Genomic DNA, 23,025 nt, shown 5'->3' on the forward strand with positions numbered 1-23,025 from the left:
AGTTCCACACATGCGGCAGCGGAGCTCTCATTCAAACTGAGACGTTTCTGGACGCGAAAAGACGAAATTATTTCACATCGAACGGATAGGTTTTTTGACATAGTCACTTTATACTATTGTAGGCAGCTTTTCAGGGTGTTATATTTCATAATTGGTTTATTTTTTGTTATCCCGCGCGCGCTATCGTAACCGTTCCGTGCGCGCGCTAAGTTAATTAGCTTACTGGCTAGCAGCTCTATTCTTCACGAGACTGAAAACTGCAACGTGTGGTAAGTTCTGAAATTTTGACTTATAAGATTTCCGTGTTTTTGTCTGAACACTCTGACTAAGAATAACTCATGTAATGTTAATCTAAAGCTAACGTTAATGCTATTGTTAGCGAGTGATGAGCTGTTGTTTAACGTATGCGACACTAATGGTATAAGCTATCTGGGTGCTCGGTGGTGTAGGCGAAGACTTGACATTATTGTAGGTAAAACATTTGTTTGACACAGGTTGGGATAAATACTGATTTTCAAATGAGTTTCTGTTAAGTTTGTGTAACGCATGGATCGACTCAAGGTTACCGTCGTAACGGAAGTGTTTTTTATTTTAGTTTTAAGCTTACGGCAGCACAATTGACCATCTGTCCAGCACACACTTGGCAGGTCATTAAAATACACTCTACACACACGACGGTGAATGTCCTCTGGTCATCTCAGATGCCGCTTGCGTTTCCTATATTAAGTAACATCCGGTTGCGCCCCCTTTTACGACCACGTCAAATCTATTAGAAAACGAGTTTAATGGGCACAGTAACGTTAGGCATCATAGCAGCTTAAACGAGAAATCAAAATATTAAGTGTAATTCGGTCTAAACCGATCGTTCTGTTTCTGTTAAACAGTCGCTTAAAGTGGTATGAACAGAAAGGGCTCGTGTTCCGTGCTGTGTTGTATGAATGGATGACGACACGTGCGCACGCATGAGATAATTCTAATGCCTCGTATGGATAAGGCTCTGTTTATCATTGTAGACCATAAATGCTGTTAAACGATAAACTAAAACGGCAACAAACGGTGAAATAGTTTACTGTTCATATTAGAGGACATTTGTGTAATATAACCCCCGGTCCCTTTCTGCGACATTTACCAAAAATGGCTTCCCATTGGGTTTTCTGGCAAGGCGGCTTCGAAAAGGTCCTTCTTCCGGTCCAAGCGTCCGCTTACTATAGTTTTTTCCACGGCCCTTGCGTTGTTTTATCTTACGTAGTTTTTAAGAGAGCTTATCTCCCTGTCTGAACCCGTCACTAACTTCCGCGTTTTTTCTCAGTATTGTCAGGGTGGTTTTTGTTTGCGTTTACAGAAGGTGGAAGTATGAGAAAATGTTATTAAATCTGCCCTTTTCTATCTTTTGTCTTTTCAGAATGTACCCCTGCTCATCTGCAGTTACATTTGCACAATGGCCGTCTTTTCATTCTGCTTGATAGCTCAGCACCAAAGCAAAATCAACAGATCTTGTATAATTACAGGATAGCAATAAGCCCACACTTTACCTCTGTTTACCTTAATTGTTTTCTGGTCTTTGCCAGGTAAACACATTACAAGTTTGCACTGCTGACTCTCATAAATCCTGTTAATACAGGTGGGAAAAGTTGATTATTTATTTTACCACTTACCTCTTAATTTTAAACTGCTGTTTAGATATAGCATTATATAAAAAGCTATTTTGTCAGGCATTCATTCCCTTTAAGATTGTGAAGCAATTCCCCTTTAGTCTACAATCATGGTTTCAACAACTGCGACTGCAATAATACTGGCCAGTACATTAGCGGCAACTACACAGACTGCTCTGACAGAGTACACGTGGCTGCTGATTGTTGGCTTCATCATCGCCTTCATCTTAGCCTTTTCTGTTGGTGCAAATGATGTTGCCAACTCATTTGGCACAGCCGTGGGCTCTGGGGTGGTCACCTTACGACAGGCATGCATTCTGGCCACAGTGTTTGAGACTCTGGGCTCTGTGCTCCTTGGGGCCAAAGTGAGCGAAACCATCCGCAAGGGTATCATCGACGTGGGCATGTACAATGGCTCTGAGCAGGTGTTGATGGCTGGATCCATCAGTGCTATGTTCGGTGAGTATTGGCAGCTTGTCTTGTATTTAATTACACCTGCGGTCATTGAACCCTGTGACAGAGCTTGGTGGCACGCAGGGCTTGGCACTGTTTGGTTCTTAGAATTTAGAAATGTAGATGTCAAACCAACTCCTGGAATTAGGGCTATGACATTTTTAGAATCTTTTAAACATAGTCTTTGGAAAGTTTTTCAATAAAATTATAAAATCAAATTACTTTGCATGGAACATTTCTGATTTAAACCACAAAAAAGTCAATTTGAAGGGACCTTGTATTTATACAAGTTCAAATGTTTTTAACCATTAATGAGTGTCCTTTCTGTATTTTTTAAAAGTTGTCGTAACAGTAGAGAAGCTTAGATGAGTTCAACAAGTGTAGTCTAATGCACTCCCATTATCTATTGTCATCAGGTTCTGCTGTTTGGCAGCTGGCCGCCTCCTTCCTTAAGCTTCCCATCTCTGGAACACACTGCATTGTTGGTGCTACTATCGGCTTCTCGCTGGTTGCCAAAGGCCAGCAGGGAGTCAGGTGGCTTGAACTCCTCCGTATCGGTAAGTCACTTTAACAAGCTGACCTAGAAATGTCCTCTTTGTTTGGTTTAACTGCATCACAGACTATATTAATGTAAGGGCGCGATGTGAGTAATGCACCATTATCACAGACTAATTTGTCTAAGTAGAGGAACTTTTACATAAAACAATCTAGTGTTATACATTTATAAATAACCCTGTCAGGTTCAGAGCAAAATCCACAGCACACAAAATATTGACTCTTTGTTTTTTTGAACATTGACATGTGGGAAAAGAAGACATTTCTTCAGCTCACAAAGTGTCATAAAATCATTACGCAATTTTTCACAACTCATTTGTTGCATCAGAAGGCGAATTTCAGGTTAATGTTCCTCCTATAGGAAGCTCAGACTGATACAAACTAGAGTCTTTGTCATTTGTAGAAATACCCTATTAAGTGGCTGAATAAAGTGCAGTTGATACACCTTGCTTGTCCATGGGACCCATAGCCACGTTGCCAAAAAAGCCAAAGAATGCTCAACTTACTAAGGAAATGACCTGACATGTCAGAGCTGTTTTGCATTCCAAATGGCATTTCTGAGAAGGAAAAGCTTTGTGACAAAGATGTTAGGTATTACATTTCCACTAAATTACAATGCTCGTATTTCTCTCATTTGCAGTCGGTTCCTGGTTCCTGAGTCCTCTTTTGTCTGGAATAATGTCAGGGATTGTTTTCTACTTTGTGCGCATGTTCATCCTACACAAGGTAAGCAGCCTGTTATCAAACTGTAGATAGCATGCGTTGTTGAGTGAGACGAGAGCCTTCCGGTGTGATGGTTTAGGTTTCAACACTGTAATTGTCAACGCTCAAAATGAAATAGAGGAAATGTAACACAACCATTCTTTACAGCAGTTCCTTATTCCTGGCACACAGCGAGGTTAAAATTACCCTGTGCCCCTGTTATGTAATCAGCTGTAATCAGACAACAAAATGAGGATGGCTCTGTTCATACAGTGGAATTTGGATTTCTGACTACTTGTTTTTTTTGTCCCTGTAGAAAGACCCCGTGCCTAATGGATTGAAGGCCCTGCCCGTCTTCTACGCCATAACCATGGGAATCAACCTGTTTTCCATCATGTTCACTGGAGCTCCGAGTGAGTATCACTGTTTGAGTCATTTTGCTCTGCATGCCTGCCCACAGCCACGGTTTAAAATAAACTGCTCCCTCAGACAGGCGGATGCCCACATGTATTCCAGACTGAACCAGACTGTGTTTACCGTTTTCACAGAAGCTGTGTTTATTTTAACATGTTTTTTGGGGCTCTCTTGCCTGTGGTTGTATGTGGGTCATAGCTGGAATGAAGTTTTAGAGCGGAGCACAACAGGGAGATGGAAATAAGATTTCACATAACTCTTGACGTCACTGTCTGTCCTTCAGACATGAAGGAGGAAAAGAGAAGTAAAAAGGATGTCCATACTTGTTGATGCTCAGATTTTAAAGTAATGCTCTGAATACTTGTTGGCTTTGGTCGTCTAGAATCTCTTCATTAAATGAGCAACTTTTGCTCCTTTGTTTTCTTCTCTCTACAGGGCCTAACAGTTCAAGATCTTAGCTGGCCTGGGCCAGTAAATGGCTGCTACAGGCCAGAGTTTGACCCGATATGGTGCGCTGATGTGCGCATGCAAATCAGCAGCACACTCACAGAGAGGAGATCACTTGCAGATCCAGCATAGCCCATAGCCCTGCTTAGTCAGGCACATTCTGTACAGCTGTGTGAAGTCCCCCAAACCACAGCACACTGTACACGAGGACCTGTACTTTGGTACCTCACATTGAGGAAAGGTGCGAGACTGCATTTCAGACACAAACTACATCACTGCATCTTCTAACATTGGATAATTTCATCTTGTTATGTTCACATGTACATCATAGCATCAATATACTCTATATACGAGGGGAGATTGTCATCAAACACACACACACACACACACACACACACACGCAGGTCCTTGTTAAAGCCTCAAAACAGCGATGCAGCCAGATCACCAGAGAGATAATCACGATCCTCCTTGATAAATTACCCATAATCTCACAAAGCATAAACCACAACCGGTTCAGTATACTATGATGTATAGTTTGATTTTGAAGATGAAAATAACCTTAAGTTTAAAATGTTATCAGACGCCCCATCCTCCTTTTGAGGCCCAGTATTAGGATAGTTCACTACACTGGCTCTCAGGATAACAATAGTTCATATTGCTGATATATGCACTCCATGCTGCAGTGCTATCTGCGGCCAACTGAGTACAGTATGTTTGGTCTCCTGCGATGGGACTCGCAGTTCCCCTATCATAGTGGTGAGATTGGACACCAGGCGTCCCACAGCACATTCCAATACTCAATATATACACCAGTGCCAGAGGCCTCAAGTCAGCATGTGCATGCAATTTGGTCCGAAGAATTCGAGGGTCAGCTGTCTTTCCTTTACAGATGAGACTTGGTGTGACTTCTTGACACGTTTTCATTAATCACTCAGCTGCTGTCACTCCTCTGTAGCGCCATTTTTTTTAACGTAAAGTGGATTTTAAGAGGGTTCAAAATATGTCAAATAGTTTTTGGGTAGTGTATAAAGACTGGTGGCTTTCTAAGTCATTATAAAATCACTCCTTTCCAGTCCTCTGAGAGATAATAGGATCTGCTGAGTTTACACTGAATTTTGTCCATGTGGATGGCCTTCAGAGAAAGTAGATATGCAAGTCTAAACAGTTTTTTATGTGCATACCAGTGTATGATCTAAAGTGCTGAGTGTCATAGCTAAAGTACATTTTGATCCCCCTCACACAAGCCTCAACTTCAATACATCACGCTGGATACGAATTTTCTGCCTGGGTGACCCTCAGAAAAACAAACACCCGGCGGCGTCGGTTGCCCCGGGGACGCTAAACTATCAGCAACATAAAACTGATGCTCACATCTCGTTATCCATTTATTTAACACTGAGCCATTGTCTTGAAACAAAATCTGTAGTGTCCCCACAGGCAGCTATTGTCAAGGATACTCGTTGTGAGGAGTGAGCGTTGGGCTCAGTGCAGATTCTTAATGAAGCTCTAAGTTCATCCTAATAAACTTGTAAGTGCTTCACTGGGTCCTGAGCGAAGGAGAGGACAATTAACCAAAGCTTAGTGGCCGAGCGAGTCGTAAAGTGCTACTTTAAGTGTCTTTGCAATTGAAGTTGGTGGCGAGGTGCATATATAGTACTGGAAAAAAACAACAAACCATGTTGTTGTGTAATATAGGCTACGGGATACAGAGGTTACAGGGAGGGGTGTGGAACGCAGCCGTGGTTAAATTCAATTTCCTGTGCAGTCCTATTCATCCCACTGCGTGTCTGTGGTATAAACTCGCCCCTTTGTGTGGGAGTGTTTATCAGACTGCTGGGCCTAGGCTCCTTTTTAAACCCTCTCTTTTATATTTTGTAGGAAGTTGACAAAACAAGTCACTGTGACAAAGCGTATTCATGTGAATGCCGTCGGGCCCTTTTTTGTTTTCTGCCTTGTTTTTCGTCCCTTTGTTGAATTCTCTGGACTGTTATTGCACAGTAATGTCTAGCTGAGTCACACCTGTCTCTGGATGTCCCACTACATGTTAGCAGGCGGACTCCAGTGAAAGATTCAGCTGTTGCAGAGCCGCCTTCCCTTTTTTTCCTCTTCTGCCTCTCCAGTCATGGAGGGAGTCAGCTTCCGTTGCGTAACTAAATAAACATCAGTTAGGTGCTCCGCAGTCTCATGCTGCAGCGTGACTCAGTGGAGAGAGTGCACTGTGGACTCTGCCCTTACATGAACACGGCGACCGAGACACTTATCGAGTAGCTTTGGCCCTCATTTCCTTTTCTTATCTTTAACGTCCCAAACAGTTGCAGGCTAGTGAAGTGTTTTTGTTTTTAATTATGCAGGGCCAAGGTCACTTCAACAGAAGCGGTGCTGTTGGGATTTTCAGCAGCTCTTGTTTTTGTTTTCTCCTAAACCCACTGCTGACTTGCAACCTCTCTGTTTGACAAAGATGACTGCTCCCCCAGGGAAATGTAAATAGTAGCTTTGTGCTGCATTATATCTACCTCTGCTGCACCAGCTTTACTGCAGTCTTGGCAAGAAGGTGTCGTTATTGCTACAGCAAACAGCCCCAAGGAACGACTCCCCCCTTTCTTTCCCTTTTCTCCTTCAGCAATGCCGCCTTTTAAGGAGCTTGTTGTCCATGTGTGTGTTAGTCTGACATTTTGGGGTCATGGTGACATTTGTGCTCTTTCACCTTTCAGGTGTTGCATAACTGTTCACATCGAGGGGTACACATGCTTTCCGTATTTAACAAGGATGTGGCACAATGAGGCAATGCAGCCGAGCTTGTCACGTTAACTGAAGTTTTTCCCTGTAGCTAACTTTTATTTGTCCCATTCATCTTTTAAATAAGTGTACAAATCCCCCCTGATATGATCTCATGCTAAACACTACTTACCATTGTTAGAGTTATAAAAAATGGTAAGTTTGGTCCATGAGTCAAATTTCCTGTCTGAAAGGTAGCTCCTGCTGCCTTGTTTTTAAAACTGCCTTTCTCTATCTGTCTGTGTGTTTCTGTCCGCCGCACCTGGTCGTCCCTCAGTGCTGGGATTTGACAAGATTCCTTGGTGGGGCACCCTGCTCATCTCATTGGGTCTCTCTCTGCTGACCGCCATTGTGGTCTGGTTCATTGTCTGCCCTCGCCTCAAGAAGAAGATTGAAGGTAAGACACTTTATCTTTTGGGGTTTTGGCAACTGGATGACTCAGTTTTCAGGTCGCTGCAGCCGGTTCCTGCTCACCGCTGAAATGATGTCCTCACTTAAGCCACTGGAAGGGCGAGGCAGGATTTAACATGCACACCATGTAACCTTACGTGACCTGTTGACACTCAGGGCTCGTATTAATCCGGCAAATGGAGCTTAGGGTTATTTAGTCATAATGGAGTCACTCTAATAAAACTCATCCCAAAATATTGTCAGCAGTTTTTGTTATATAATCCTGGATTAAAGTTAAAATGCAAGAGTCCTCCGCATACACACTGGTGTGTGCTAAGTGTATTCAATTTAAACTTCATGATGTGTGTAGTTCCTTTTATTGCTAACAATACAATACTTTTATATTCAGTGGTCCTTTTTATAACAGGTTTAGTGCTGCCGTCTTTGTTCCTGCTTTTACAATATAGCCGTGTGGATTACACATTAACTGATACGAGGTCACAGGCGCACAAATAAAGTTCCTTATAGTTTTCGATAAATCTTTTAAAACATTTGTAGATTAAAAACTTGATTTAAAAAGTTTTCTCGATTTGTAGCAGTATCAGATCTTCGAATATGTTCCGTGGTATTGCTTTTACCTGTCATGTATTTCTTCCTAAAGAAGCAGCAGGTTTATCTGACCCAGCATGATCTATGTAGATCAGCAGCCCGCCAGTAGACAAGCGGCCTAATTGGGTCACAGGGAGCCACTAATTGGTCTTTACCCCCTTAACTAAAATAAGCCTAGGTTGACTTAAGGCGTTGACATGGCATTTGCAGTGCATGCGTGGGGAGAAGGATGTTCATGACGAACTGCTGCAGCTCTGGCTTTGACTGGTTTTTATAGTGCAATGTGGCCAAGCAGTCAGATGACTCCTGGGATTATCACAAGGGAAATATTGGCTTTTTAAGTATCTGATTCTCTGTAAAACAACAAACAACTGTCATGTGAGCCCCTGGCCGCGTTGAGTGTTATCGTCTTTCATAAGTTAAGCTGCTAGCGGTAGTGTAAATATGTTCCCTGTAAGGTCATAATCCTTTTATCGGATCCTGTGAACGCAGCGGCTCACTTCTGAACGTAGGTAACGCTGCATTTATGGGACAAAGGTTTTTTTCACTCTGGTTATGCAATTCTTACAACTCCCACCGCTTGGCTTGAAAGGAAACATGTGCTGCGCTAGGATTTCTCTGCTGTACTGTATGTATGTTTGGACATGACCCAGGCAATATCTCATCCCCCAACCCCTCCCCTACCAGGAGATCTCAAGTCTGCCAGTCCCTCTGAGAGCCCCCTGATGGACAAGAGGGAGCTGAAAGAGGCCCAGTGTCCAATCCTGAAACAGACTGCCAAGGAGACGTCTGCACCTACCACCCCAGATGTCGATCAAACCCCCTCCACTCAGCCCCCGGCTGCCCCGGAGGAGCGCAGAGTGGCATTTGACATCGGAGACTCTGACGATGTTGACACTAATAAGGAACGCAAGGTGGCGTTTGACATTGGAGATTCTGATGACACGGATAACAGCAATTCAGATAGTGGTAAGTTTGCCAACAACACTGTTAGTACATATATTTGTCATTCAAATGTAGCTTGATGCTAGCATGTAACTTTCTCTTCTTTTCCTTTCTGTAGCTCCAAAACCAGTTCAAGCTAACAGTCAGGGCAACAACCAGCAAAGCAACGGCTCCACAAATACTCCCAATCAGGTCCAGTTTAACAACCATGTTCAGTTCAACAACAGGCCCGCACAGATCCCCAGTAACGGTTACAGCCAGTACCACACGGTCCACAAAGACTCCGGCCTCTATAAGGACCTGCTGCACAAGCTCCACCTGGCCAAAATGGGTGACTGCATGGGCGAGGGGGGCGACCGACCTATCCGGCGCAACAACAGCTACACCTCCTACACGATGGCCATCATCGGCATGCACGGAGACTTCAAGCACAAAGACGGAGACTTCCGTGCCTGCGAGGACAGCGAAAAAGGTCCCGGGTCGGGGGCTCAGGAAAAGAAGCGAGTGCGTATGGACAGTTACACCAGCTACTGCAACGCTGTGGCAGAGCACACAACCCCAGAAAGTCTGGGAGAGGGCGATGTGACACTAGAAATAGGGAAGGAGGATGCAGGTAGCAGCCAAAGCTCTCTGGACGACGACGGGCTCGAGGCAGACAAGCCAGAAGTGTCTACACTCTTCCAGTTCCTCCAAATTCTCACCGCTTGCTTCGGATCCTTCGCCCACGGAGGAAATGACGTCAGGTATGCAGATTCTATCAGAGCGGTTGGGCAGGCTGCTTAATGACATTCTTGTTCCTCGGGCATGTTGCTGAAACATTAAGTCAGAGTCTGAAAATAACCTCATTATTTCCTCTGCAGTAATGCCATTGGACCGTTGGTCGCCCTGTGGCTGGTGTACGAAACCAGCAGTGTGACTTCAAACGCACCCACACCAATTTGGCTGCTGCTGTACGGGGGCGTTGGCATCTGCGCCGGGCTCTGGGTGTGGGGACGCCGAGTGATCCAGACTATGGGCAAGGACCTCACTCCCATAACGCCCTCAAGGTATAGACTCTAAAGACAGTGCAGAATCTGTTTCTCCACCTCCTCCTCAGACATTACCGGTCTTTAAATGTAGCGAGCATGCTCAGACTCATCCACCTGAGAGACATGTTGTTTTCTTTCCCCTGCAGTGGTTTCAGCATCGAACTGGCCTCAGCCCTGACTGTCGTGGTCGCCTCTAACATTGGCCTGCCTGTTTCCACCACCCACTGCAAGGTAAGCTGGTCAAACAGTGCGGTCAGGGAACTAGACTAGACACGGGGGAAGAGACCATTTAGTGTGAGGGAAGCTAAAATAAACAGGAACCCGGGTCTGGTACACAGTTCAAATGTTGAGTAACTTTCTCCATAATAAAGGCTTACAGCTGTAGGGATGCTGAAGTAAAAAGAATAAGGAAAATGAGATGAACCTGTTTATGCCGTTTCCAGGTGGGCTCTGTGGTTGCAGTAGGATGGCTGCGTTCAAAAAAGGCCGTAGACTGGCGCCTGTTCAGAAACATCTTCATGGCGTGGTTCGTGACAGTGCCCATCTCCGGCCTGATCAGTGCCGCCATCATGGCCATCTTCATCTACGGCATCCTGTGAGCGTTCGGATGCACCCCACACAGGGGGAAGGAGAAAGAAACCGCTCCAGAGCGCACCGGAAGACGAGGAGTAAAGTTGGAAGGCCAAAATATATCGCTTACCTCAAGCCGACAACTTTGGAAGAAAAAGGAAAAAAAAAAGCTGTTTGAAATGAGTTGATATGGGCCTGTGGTTCTTGGCTGCATCATTTTCAATCTAGAATTTGCTGTTTGTTCCAGTTGGGCCACCATACTTCCAGTGAGAAGTTTGCATTTCTTTGTTCTGACTTGCTTTTTCACATCTCATCAGTTTTATCAAAAAGCATCAACTGATTTTTTTTTCCTATTCATTCTTCCATTTTTTTTACTTTGCAATTATGTATATAAAACCATGCTCTGTTTTAATTTTGTTTAACATGTTAGTAAGAAATGAACAATTAAAATGCAGTATTAGCCTTTTGCAGATGTAACTCTCCAGTCATAACACATGCTGAAAGTAAAGTAGTTGCAGAAGGAGTAATTTTAGGTGAAAAACAAGGTTATTGGTGTGTTTGTGTATTTCCCCCCAATTCTAAATATTTGTTATTGATGAATTAAGATTTTGCATCCTCTAAACTGGGATATGTGTTCCTCCCAGAGAACAAATTTGACTTTAAACTGTAAATTCAGACATGTTTTCAATAAGTATTTTACTCTGGTAGGATCACTACACACACTCGATCACCTGCAGAGTGATCTGTGAGACAACAGTCATTGGCAGAAATGACAAAGCCCTAATCATTGAATTCTACGATCCAGCTCTTTCATCAGATCCTTAGACTCTCCTGCCTGAAAGTACTCGGTTACTTAAATTTGAGAAATGTAACAGCAGAATGTCAACTCATGCTCTCAAAGAAGACCTTAAGTCTCCTGTTAAAACTTGATTGCATCATCCTCTTGCGATTAAACACTTTAGGTCTGCTTCAGCCTCATTTTTCTAGCTCACTTTCTTATCAGCTACTTCCCAGTTTGGTTGTTCCGTGGAACTTGCACCTGCCTAGATGTTTTGGGTTGCTCTAGTTTTCCTCTCTCTCACTCGGCCCCGAGAAGCTGAATAAGGTTGTACATTTTGGAGGAACAGGAACCTAAATCTGGACGTTACCTAACAGTGGTGGTTTGAGCTGATCTGGCCTCTTGTTTGAATGAGGGTGGACATACGTTGCATGCCACCGGTGTGTGGTCATTCGGCTGCAGTACTAAATGCATTTCAGACCTATAGATGCTGTAGTTGCCTTAACTGTTATATTTTCCCTTAGGTACCAAAGAAAAGAGTTTTGTTTTTGTTTTTTTAATGCACATCAACATACTATAGTCCACACTTGTGGATGATAAACTTGAAAAATAAAAAAAATGGGAAAATACTTGTGTTGGATTTGTTTTTGTTACTGATTTAAGAGGAAAGCAACTAAAAAAATAGACGGACATTACTGTGAAATGATACCATAAAGATCTTAGATCTTAAACACAATATTTCCACAGCACGCAGCAGGAGAAATGAGACACACATTCTACAGATAGGTGGAATAGTTCCCTTTTTATTGACGGTAAGCTCGATGCGGCTCGGGCACCGGGTGACGAGGGAGCGATGGGATCCGCGTGCTGCTGCGCATTCTCAGTCCGCCACATCTGTGACGCAGGGACATACACAGGATTCCTTTACGCTAGCTTTACATTGTAAACACCACAATTCAGTAGTTTTCCAGACAAATACAAGCGAGTGTGTGAATCACAGCTCTCTTTATGTCTTTCTGACATGACTCACTCACTCCTGCGCTGCTCGTGATGAATGATGACTGCACCAGTGTGTGACTTTACTGCTGTATAGTGAAAAAAGCTAGGCCCACTCTACCCCCACAAGGATTAGGATTTACTGCTTAGGGCTGACTTCTCTTTGTTCTCCAGCACATGAAAGGATTCTTTTTTAGCAATTTAGCTTTTGTAACTTCAGAAAAACATTTAAAAGGACCTTTATTTGCTGAAATAACCTTGAATAAGAGGAATTAAATCAATTTTCAAACTCAACTTTCGGCATCTTTTAGGGCAGGGGCAGTGCATCCTTGGGTCCTTAAAATAACCAGGAGCAGATGATACAGTATAAATCAAGCACAATAAGCACCTGTGGGACAGACGCCTCACAGTGCCCTGGATTCTTGTCCTAGATTTACTCACATACAAGGAGGGCTGTGTTCCAATAAACACTCCTAGCATCTTATTTTTGAGGTCAAGCAGTAAACAGGTTTGATCATTTCTGTGGTGACACAAAAATGTCTTGAAATGTCAGAAAAAACATTTGTTTGTGCATTCAACAGGCAAAAGTACAAGCTGTAGTTCTTTTTAACAAGCTGTCGAGCAGTAAATTGTAATGGTAATTGCTTTTGAGGCATTTTACTGTTGAACCCGACCTTATAAAAGGTTTTAAACTCTATTTAAATCCAGCTGAGACCGGCCATGACCGGCTCTGTTTTTGCACTTCATTGCATAACCTACAATTTGACTTTCACTCAGTGTGCTCTAAACAGTTCACCACATCTTGCCTCAGCAGGTACTCTGTCTGCCTCTAAAAATGTGACTCACTGACTCTGAGCTTAAATATTTAGATTATGGATGATAGCAGAAAACACATGAGCATACATTTTGCGTCGTAAGTGGGTCTTTATGGAGCAGTACATGTGTAGCATTTAGAAGTTATCACCTTCCTTGGTTGAATCCTGGCTGCCTTCAGCTGCAGAGGAGAAGTGAGCAAATGAAAGGGGATTACAGCAGGTAGTTTCAGCGTAGTGTTCAGAAGCGAAGCGACGTTTCATTTGCCATTTTGTTTGATCTTACCAGAGGTGCTCACTGTCTCTGCCGCGGCCTCTTGGTGCTCTGGGAGGATATTCAAATTACAGACACAATAACTATGAGGGCAGCAAAAGGCTTTAAAATCCAATCTGGGTAAACATTTGTGTACTTTCAATCTAAGTCTAAATGGTCTTAAAGAAGACTAAATAACTCTAAAGATGATTAAAATATAGGTACATTTCTAAAAAACATTAGTCTAATTCAGAATGTGTGTTGCTGTGTGTCTTTACCCATCATTTTTTTGTGCTCTAGTGTTGATTTACACGAACACTCACCCCGCCTCTGTCTCCCTGTCAAACACAACAAAGACAGAACTTGTCATTGATTGACAGAATCTTAAATTACAGCTTTCATTTGCTAAAATAAACGGCTTGAAACAAAACCTTCATGTCTCAAACTCACCATCTGCCTCCTCAGAGGACTCTGAGGATTCTGTGGATGACAGGGAGAGAAATCAGTCACAAGGCCGTGATATTTAACATGTAAGTGAACTTTAACGTCCAGATCTTTTCTACACTGTGTTTTGTTGCCACCTGCAGGCCGATCCTCGAACAGTAAAACCTCTCTTACCCCCACGTGCTGAAGCGTCAGACTTCCCGCCTCCCTCTGCTGGAGGAGGGGTTCACAGTTATGTAATGTTGTATCTCAGGTACACACAGTTCACATGTTCAAACCAGCATGTTCTTTTACACACCTGTGTTGGCGGCATCAGCTTCAACACGTTCCTCCACTGTAGGAAATATTTAAACAGGTGATTCAAACACTAAACACACCCTCCGTATGTGTTCGTGATGGGGCTAACTTACCAGATCCGTCTTGAACTGCCTCTGCATGAAAAACGTTTTGAAAGATTGTTTTAGAAACTGTCCCTGAATCAGACTTTATTAGTTGCGAAAAAGGTCAAAGGTCATCTGGTGTCTCTTACCGAGGTAGCGGGCTCCCTCGCTCTGTTCCTCTGTCACTTTAAGAGGAATGAAACTTTATTACATAGTGCACACACAGCGGCTGATAAGTCTGTTTGTTTATGAGGTGACCTCGTTTGCCCCGGACTTTGGTCAAACCTACCGTTCATCTGAGCCGCCTCGTTCTTCTGAGCCGCCTCAAACTCCAGCTGATCTGAGGACACAATAAAGAGATCAAATGATGCCACACACAAAAAAAAGAAACAAAGAATACAGACAATGAATAAATGTGGAGTTACAGATTAAACACAATAAATTACTCAGGAAATTTTTGTTTTTATCTTTTAGTGATATTTACTCGGGGAGGAAGCCTTTTTTGGCTTCTAACCTCTCCGGCAAAATGTTAATCTTTTTTACTAATATTGTTATTGTTTGTTTTGTAAGCGTGTATATGTGCAAATAAATATAAATAACTAAATAAATTGTAGCCAGATGAATCAACACACAAACACTGGAACTAAGGTACAAAAAACATATTAAACATTAGATTTGGACCAATGCACTGTACCTATTTCCTGCAGTTTAGTTAGCCCATCTGCATGAAAGCACAAGACAATCAGGTTGAATTACATCCTTTTTTAGCCATGCAGGTTTTTGTCACTTTAACATGATTATTGCAACTGTTAAAAATGAGCTTTAAAAGTATTTCCTCACCCTGCTGAGCAACTACATCCTCTTTCTCTGCAGATTCCAGAGAAGCTGACAGAGCTGGAGGTCATGACAAGTGCATCAGTCAGACTAAAGGTACATTTAAAGCTGAACATGAAATGTATTTACTCTGCGATAGGCATGAAGAGGCAAAGTTGTGTCTACAAACAAACAAACAAAACTTCACCTTGAGAAGCATAAATATATGTATCTGTTGTTCTTACCAGAGTGGAACGCTGCCACGGCGAGGAAAACAAACACGGGCACTAGAAATCTCATCTTGGCTGCTGGTCTGGTCGTAGAAGATTTTGGGTGTCCCTCCAAACTGTGTTGTGTTGATGTCAGTTCACAGCCTCTTATATCTTCAGTCGCATCACATGCTTTTCATGGACAGGCGGCTCTGGTACCATTGTCCCTCCCTACCTGAGAGGACAGCTGGGTGGCACATCAGCACACAGACATATCCTTATTCAGGCCGTCAATGGCTCCCATTGTGGGCTCTGCAGTCACACGGGCCTTTATTTGGGGCGCTTCTGTGTCTGTTTGATTTAAAAAAAATGGGAGTCCTGCATCCGAGGACAAAAACAATGTTTATTTCCTGTTAGGGATGGAAGCAATGATTTCACTGCACATCCTTGGCTTATGACTGATGGGTCACAATGTCACACAGGAAGACAATTCCTCAATTAATCACAGAGATCAAACAGTTGTAGCTTTTGAACTGTGTGCTCAGTGCTTCTAAGATTATTTAAAGGACCGGAGAACATTTTAATTTTCTCATCCAAACAAATTAAGACAAATTGGAATTTAAAGCTCCTGTGAGGAACTTTGTTTGCGTTGATTTTGGCGCCCCCTGTGGACAAAGCTGCACCTCTTATCTCTTCGCTGATTTTCTCCTGTACGTGCTTAAGTGGTGGTTTTTAACAAAAAATCTCATCCTGCTTTCTTTAACAGTCATATCTTTCATCCTTCCATCCATTATCTTCCACTTATCCGGGGTCGGGTCGCGGTGGCAGCAGGTTAAGCAAGGTGACCCAGACGCCCCTCTCCCCAGCAACGTTTTCCAGTCCAGGCCAGACGGGATATATAATCCCTCCAGGGAGCTCTGGGTCTGCCCCAGGGTCTCCTGCCAGTTGGATGTGCCCGGAAAACCTCCAAAGGGAGGCACACAGGAGGCATCCTGATAGATGCCTAAACCTCCTCAACTGGCTCCTTTCGATGCGAAGGAGTAGCGGTTCTACTCCAAGCTTTCTCCGGATGTCCGAGCTCCTTACCCTATCTCTAAGACTGAGCCGGGACACCCCCTGGAGGAAACTCATGTCGGCCGCTTGCATCTGCGACCTCATTCTTTCAGTCACAACCAAAAGCTCATGACCATACACCAACACCCGCATTATCCAGTAAGTATTCATATGTATCACTCACTTTAAATTTCTGCCCTGAAAAATGTAAACAAAGGCAGCATGCAGTTAAGCTCTTCGTCTGACACCTACCCCCCCGCCAGCAGTTTCAGGCATTAAAAATAACTACATAGAAATAATCAATCTTGTTGCTGATGGTCTGGTTTGCTTTTGTAGGTCATATAGAGTCATCAGAATTACTTTCTGTTTCATAACCAGCGAAAAACTCCTCACAGGAGCTTTAAGATGATACAATTGTGACATCAAAACAGAATTCAAGAGTTCAGCAGAAACAGGAACGATAACAAGAGTATCACCCACGACTCTTCTATGAAGCGAGATCATAAAGTGCTTCATGCAAAGTGAGATCTACAGGTGCAGTGTGTGTTGAAAAGTGATTCAAACGTAGTTTCAACAATAGATGTTTGATTACAGATACCAGTATCAGAAATGTCTCCAGTACAGACTGAAATGCAATATTGGGTATTGACGAGTACGGAAGACTATGTAGCAATTTGATACAATAATAATTTGTCCTGGTAAAAAAAACCTCAAAAAAAGCCAACACAGCATACTACTTTTCTGGCGGCCCATAGAACTGGTTTGGGGTAAATAATCACTTGATGATAGCAAACAACAACGTTCAGTATGGTGAGTGTAACGTGAATCAATGTGTTTTTCCCATCACACCTTTAAGGGCTGTTTTCCTTCTTAAATTAAAGTTTAAATCATTTAACAGAGTAAAAAGTAGAAAAGATAAAGTCGTTTTGAGAAATGTTTCCGATGCTCTTCTGCAGACAGGATGCCAGAGGGGGCCACAAGCCTAGTGGCTGCTAATGTAATTGCAATGGCGTCTGCAGGGACTCGACATTGACCAACACTCAAGTTTTATTACTGGGTTTGGTTGAGAAGTGAAACCTGGTAACAGAACACCTCTAAGCATTTCTAGCTTAAGGCTTTGAAGCAATGTATGAAATAAAAGGACAAAGCAGAAAAGTTCTCACCACTTTACTGTGATTGTAAACACTTTGGAAACATACAGAGCGGTCGGGAGGAGAAAAAATCACATCTGAAATAAAGGGTTTAGATTTGTTCTCTTATTATTTGTGCAGAAGAAGCTATTTTATTCTTAAAAAGGTGTAAAACTGAAACTTTACTGTCGATTAAAATGCACTGTTGATATTGTCGCTACAGTACGTCTTCACATAGACTCACAACCAGAAAACTGCTTTCAGAAATCTAGAAAAATACGCGTCTAAAAGTGCTTCAGAAACAATTAGAAAACTACACATTTCTTCTCAAAGAGGGTGAAGACATTGGTTAAAGCTACATGACGAGAGATGAATCACAGGTACAGAAAACTTGACATGAAAATACAAAAATGCATCAAACTGTTTCAGTTTGGTCCCGTTGACAGCGTCATTAAACATGACACAGGAAGACCTGAAATCACTTATCGTTCAGTAAAGACGTAAACCAATTCATCTGATATCTTCAAGGCACATTCATAGTTTAAAGATCTAAATACACACCGCGCACCTCATCAGTGTGATTAGACTGTCCAATTATACTCTTATTAATATCAATACAATTTAGGGATGCACGATATTGGATTCTTTGCCGATATCCGATATGCCAATACTTTACAACTCATAGCCGATTACCGATACCAATATTTTTTTCCCGCACACCTAATTGCAGAAATCATCAACTCTCTTCTGTATTGGAATTAGCGTACAGTATAATGGTGATACTCTTATCACATTTGTTACAACGGTCGGGGTGACGGGTCTTGAGATGGTTAATCAAGTTTGTAGTGTTGAAAGACTTTGCCTTGGCTCCTCCTCGCATCACCGAAGCTGAGCAGTCATTGCAAATAGCAGTTTTGCTTCTATTTCGGACACTTTGAAAAACTTCCACACCACAGACATTTTGGCTTCTAACTCTCTCATGCTGCAGGTAGACACACGTGACGTCATCACGCTGCGCCGCGCAGGTCTTCTTCGCGCCGGGGACATTGCGCCGAGGTCGGGCATTTAATCAAGTATGCAGCAGCCCATTATTTTATCGGTTAATTATATCGGCGGATATCAGCGTGTTGGCCGATATCCGATTTCATTTTTAAGCCAATATCGGCCGATACCGATAACGGACCGATAATATCGTGCATCCCTAATACAATTAAATCGTAGGGAAGAACATGGGGATGCTTATACATTTCAGTGACATCATCGACACATCCGACATACAAAGAAAATCACACAAATCTGCTTCCTGTACAACATGAACAGTAGTCTCCTGAGGAGGTAGAGCGACTGAGAAATCAAGAAGCAGACATCATCAATAAAAAGGAGATCTTTAAATCAGGGGAGCAAGAAGTTAATCATAAACACGCTGATCTCCTCAGTTTGAGCTGCTCCTAACAGCAGTACTGCACATAGAAAAATACGTTTGTTCCAGACACTCATGTGGATAGATGAACACTTGTGTGTGGGCCTACTCTGTAGCGCAGCATGGTTCACAGTGATTACACATCTCAGCACTAGAGCTGCAATGATCAATCAATTCATTTGTTAATATATGGAAAGAAAAATCAACATGTTTTTATGATCATTTCTGTGTGTGTGCTTTGCTGGTTCAAGCCTCTTAAAGGTTTGTTGTCATTTATGACATTAAATGAGCAGTCGTTTGGGCTTGGGGCTGTCGGCTGGACAAAAGAAGCTATTTGAAGACGTCCATTAAGGCTCTGGGAAATTGTGAGGAGCTTTTTTCACAGTTTTTTTTTAACATTTTTAAGACAGAAAGATTCATTAATGAAGATAAATCAATATAAAAATGATTGTTAGTGGCAAGCCTATTTGGCAAAGTAAAATTTTAATCCACCTGTTAGTGTGGATCGGTTTGTATGATTAAGGTATACAGCCAATCATTTTTTGACTTTAATTAAGGCTTATTATTGGTGGTCAAACATTGCACTCTCTTTGCTTACCTGCCGAGATTTAGGAAGGCAGAGATGTTTCCCTGGGCAATGAGGGATCATTTACCTCCAAATAAAGTGGTTTTTCAGGCCTTATCAATTAATGTGATGAGTAAAAGAGAAAAACTGTCAAAAACTACCAAAATAAGAGCCCAGTGGTTGTGCTTAAAAGGGTCAGTGCAACCCAGATACCCCAAAGAGAGTTGGGATTTGCCTGACAGGATTTTTTTTATAGTGCAGCAGGCGCATCCACGAGTACCTGTGTGGGTTTAAACGTTAATTTTATTACTTTTTGTCGTCTCTCTCTTCAGAGTTCGCCTCTTAGCCGGGTGTGCAGGTCTTCCTGGTCAATCTTGCCCTCCTGTTGGTGCCAGCGGTGATGCGCCAGCAGGGCAACGTTCCTGGCTGAGATGGCGCTCATCTCCATGGCACTGGCCGCCCACTCCACAGCGTTGAGGTAGTACAGCCTGTTGTGAAGGATGAAGGGAGGGGTTTTGCGGTGTGGTGGGTGATAAGTAGGGTAAGCCAGCCACTTAGTCTCAGACACAGAATCCCGGGAGATGAACATGTCCTGCAGCTGCTCCTGGGTCAGCGAGTGTTGGGAGAACACCTTCCACACTTTGGTTTGGCTGGCAGGGGGACGATTGTAACCCGGAGGGATGTGCACGGGGTCGATGGAGCTCAGGCTGTTGATGACGGAGCCCTTCGTGTCTGTGGTGAGGACGTCGGACACGGTGAACTTTGAGGCCGGCTCGGCAGTCCCGAGGTAGGACATGTTCAGCAGGCCGTGGACCAGAGTGGAGACGGTCTGGTGGTACCGCCCGGGGTAGTGAGACGGGATCGGAGGGGAGAAGCCGGAGAAGGCGATGTCGGACTTTCCCTGGTGTAGAGGTGTTGCTATCACCACGATGTCATACAGAGAGTGTGCAGAGCCCGATGCATCGACATAATTCACCTCATAGAAACTGGTTGTGGCGCCTGAAAATGCACAGTTTAAAAATGTTAACATGGATATGAGAAATCCATCTGTGACAGGAAATGACCAAGTGAAGGAATGTGACTGTACCTGTCTTGGATGGCCGAACCTTGACAGAAATGGACGTCACTCTGGCAGAGATGAGCTCACTTTTGCTGTGATACAGCAGACCTGTGCACACTCTCTTATTACCTCCATCGACTGCCCACAGGCCTGAATCTGCTCCTGCTAATGACACCGCCCCTACCAAACAAGACACACAGGAAATGTATAAATGTAATTCAAATATGACGAACTGACCCAAACTCTTACACGGTAAAACGTACCCACAAAGCCGTTAATGCGGACACTCTGGCCGTAGTTGACACGAGTAATGGGTGCAACAATGTCGTTGAGGAAGATCTGTGAAAATCCTTGGCTGATCATCGTCTCCTCCAGGGTCTCATTCACCAGGGTAAGGAAGCTATCGCCTCCCATGGCATGCAGAAGCCTCTCCACACTTGAGAATGAGTAACCGTACTGCTGATACTGGTAGATCCTGTGAATTAATTACACGATCATGGAGACAGCCAAAAGAAAGAGTAACATGGATTCTGCGCTGAGGCAGTAAGATTTAGAAGCCATGAAACTGCTTCTCCTCCTCACCTCATGAATTTGTCCAAAATACTCTCCACCCACATCTGCATTCGAAGGAAGTTGAACCCGTATCTCCAGAGCATGCGCAAGAAATTTACTATGAACCAGTTGCTCTCTTCAAATGTGAGCTCCTTTCCGTCAAAGATTGCCATTTTAGTGGGGACATCTTTCCGCGGAGGAATACCTGGAAAGAACAGGAAACATAAGCGGGGTTATGATATTCTTGACCACATATCAGTGATGGTTTTAATTCCTTATGTAATTTACTGAGTCTGTTAAATTCAAGTGAACACCGACTTTACCTAATTTTTCAATAAAGTGCTTCATGTGTAGGTTAAGAGGATGAATCACCGAGCCTCCCGTCTCATACTCGTAATCTCCCATCTTCACCGTCTCTAGTCGCCCACCGACAGAGCCGGGTTCAAACACATCGATCTTCACCCCGGCTCCAAACTCCTGCCTCAGGAAGAACGCTGCAGCTGTGCCACCGATGCCTGCTCCAACCACAGCTTTAAAGGAGGACAGACAAACACATTGAAACAAACTTTGCAACCAGATAAGCTTGAAGCACTCATTTGAGGTAATCTAATATTTTTATCTGTCAATAGTTTCATCTTGAATCTAAAAAGAGACCTTTATGTGTCTGAGGCAACTATTCAGTTAAATAGAGATAAAAGCATTAGACTACTATCTAAAATTGTATGGGTCAAACCAAGAAAAATAGGAGATGGAAACACCCTAACAAACAGAGGAACTATTTACAGAAAAGGTAAGAGATTTGGGGTCTTCGGTCCCTGGGTCTGGCTTACCTATCTTTTTGGGCGGATCTTGCAGCTCTGGGGCTGAGGCTAAACTTCTCCAGCCGGTTTGCCAAAGCCCCAGGAAGAGCAGCGCTCTCAGTGACAGGGTCCGTGGATTCATTGTGGGCTGCTAGTATTAATCTGCACTGAGGAGCATCTGTACAGGAGAAATACACAGGAAGCATGAGCAATTAATTTCAAGTCACTATCAGTGTCGGTGAAAGGTTACACTCAGGTCTTCACACTCACGCAACGAATAACAATGAAAAATACTAACAACACTAATAATACTAACATAACGTATTATTTAGCCAAGGCCAATGCTATCATGTCTTTTTGATACTCAAAACTTTAGTATCGTGAAGGGTGTTGACTCACTATCTCAAAAGTCACTACAGGAGGTCCACAAATAGCCTCAAAGAGTGAAACTCACCGTTACACCTCAATTTAAGTTAGACGTTCAGTACAACTTTCCTCTTTGTACTAAAACACAAAGCTCAACTGTTAACAAAACACACTAAAACACTTTAGAATAGAATAACTAACTAAACTGGTGTAACTATTGATTCCCGTCGGAGTACCGTGAACGTCTCTTATTATTGAGACACACTTCCGGGCAAGCTTACGTTTGAGTATCACAATAAAAGCCTTCAAAGTTTGCTGAAAGGGGAGACTGGGATAAATGTAGGAAATGTATCCCCAAACAAAATAAAGAAGAATTTGGGGATCTTAAGAATGAAACATATTTAATAATTCCAGTCATTAAGAATGAGGATATATCTAGGATATATATATCTATTTTCAAAAGCAGGTATACTTTAGACAAGGCTTGAGATCATACACATTCACTTGTGGGACAGTTAAAGTATGAATGATGGGGGTTGAATGACCTTCATCACAGATCATACTATAAAATTAACCTTTTGAAAGTTTCATTTGACTTGCGATAATGTTAGAAAAGTAGGCAATGGCAATGCTAAAAATGGAGACCCGTACTTAAAATCAAGTTAGGATACGTTTACAATTTTCTCTTATTTTGAAACGTAATTTAATCGGGGAAATGAGCGGAAGTTGCTATCCGTCTTCCGTAATTTCGTCAAAGCAGAAAAATATATTATTTCTGATAATGTTTAAACGAATCTATTATATAATTTGAATTATATTTTTCATCCAGACCTGTCTAAAATCCATAAACTCCC

The 23,025-nt window shown here is 42.9% G+C and overlaps 3 protein-coding genes across 5 annotated transcripts; 1 reads left to right on the forward strand and 2 right to left on the reverse strand.

Annotated features, from left to right (window-relative positions):
• slc20a1b (solute carrier family 20 member 1b) lies at positions 1-11,947 on the forward strand. Its single transcript, XM_069672963.1, has 11 exons — positions 1-269; positions 1,403-2,111; positions 2,522-2,662; positions 3,301-3,386; positions 3,679-3,775; positions 7,276-7,395; positions 8,685-8,966; positions 9,061-9,685; positions 9,803-9,988; positions 10,117-10,201; positions 10,414-11,947. The coding sequence occupies exons 2-11, from the start codon at positions 1,763-1,765 to the stop codon at positions 10,567-10,569; spliced, it is 2,127 nt and encodes a 708-aa protein (XP_069529064.1). The 5' UTR covers positions 1-269; positions 1,403-1,762; the 3' UTR covers positions 10,570-11,947.
• Positions 11,948-12,101: 154 nt separating this feature from the next.
• Positions 12,102-15,378, reverse strand: LOC138601770 (neurofilament medium polypeptide). 3 transcript variants are annotated; one of them, XM_069672965.1, is made up of 13 exons: positions 15,262-15,378; positions 15,044-15,097; positions 14,898-14,924; positions 14,493-14,543; positions 14,353-14,388; positions 14,234-14,254; positions 14,122-14,157; positions 13,998-14,033; positions 13,830-13,859; positions 13,658-13,717; positions 13,413-13,451; positions 13,279-13,308; positions 12,102-12,212 (listed from the first exon to the last, which is right to left on the reverse strand). In XM_069672965.1, the coding sequence occupies exons 1-13, from the start codon at positions 15,314-15,316 to the stop codon at positions 12,199-12,201; spliced, it is 489 nt and encodes a 162-aa protein (XP_069529066.1). In that variant the 5' UTR covers positions 15,317-15,378; the 3' UTR covers positions 12,102-12,198. The 3 variants fall into 3 exon arrangements, with proteins under 3 accessions (XP_069529066.1, XP_069529067.1, XP_069529065.1); XM_069672966.1 differs by having other exon boundaries at positions 13,703-13,717; positions 13,998-14,036; XM_069672964.1 differs by having other exon boundaries at positions 13,998-14,036.
• Positions 15,379-17,429: 2,051 nt separating this feature from the next.
• Positions 17,430-22,403, reverse strand: pcyox1 (prenylcysteine oxidase 1). The gene is made up of 7 exons (XM_069673355.1): positions 22,260-22,403; positions 21,836-21,983; positions 21,329-21,535; positions 21,036-21,210; positions 20,717-20,928; positions 20,481-20,633; positions 17,430-20,392 (listed from the first exon to the last, which is right to left on the reverse strand). The coding sequence occupies exons 2-7, from the start codon at positions 21,945-21,947 to the stop codon at positions 19,722-19,724; spliced, it is 1,530 nt and encodes a 509-aa protein (XP_069529456.1). The 5' UTR covers positions 21,948-21,983; positions 22,260-22,403; the 3' UTR covers positions 17,430-19,721.
• Positions 22,404-23,025: the final 622 nt, after the last annotated feature.

This window comes from Semicossyphus pulcher, unplaced genomic scaffold (assembly GCF_022749685.1).
Source record: "Semicossyphus pulcher isolate SPU_LCO1_2020_fin unplaced genomic scaffold, fSemPul1.0.p SCAF_22, whole genome shotgun sequence".
NCBI classification, from domain to species: domain Eukaryota; kingdom Metazoa; phylum Chordata; class Actinopteri; order Labriformes; family Labridae; genus Semicossyphus; species Semicossyphus pulcher.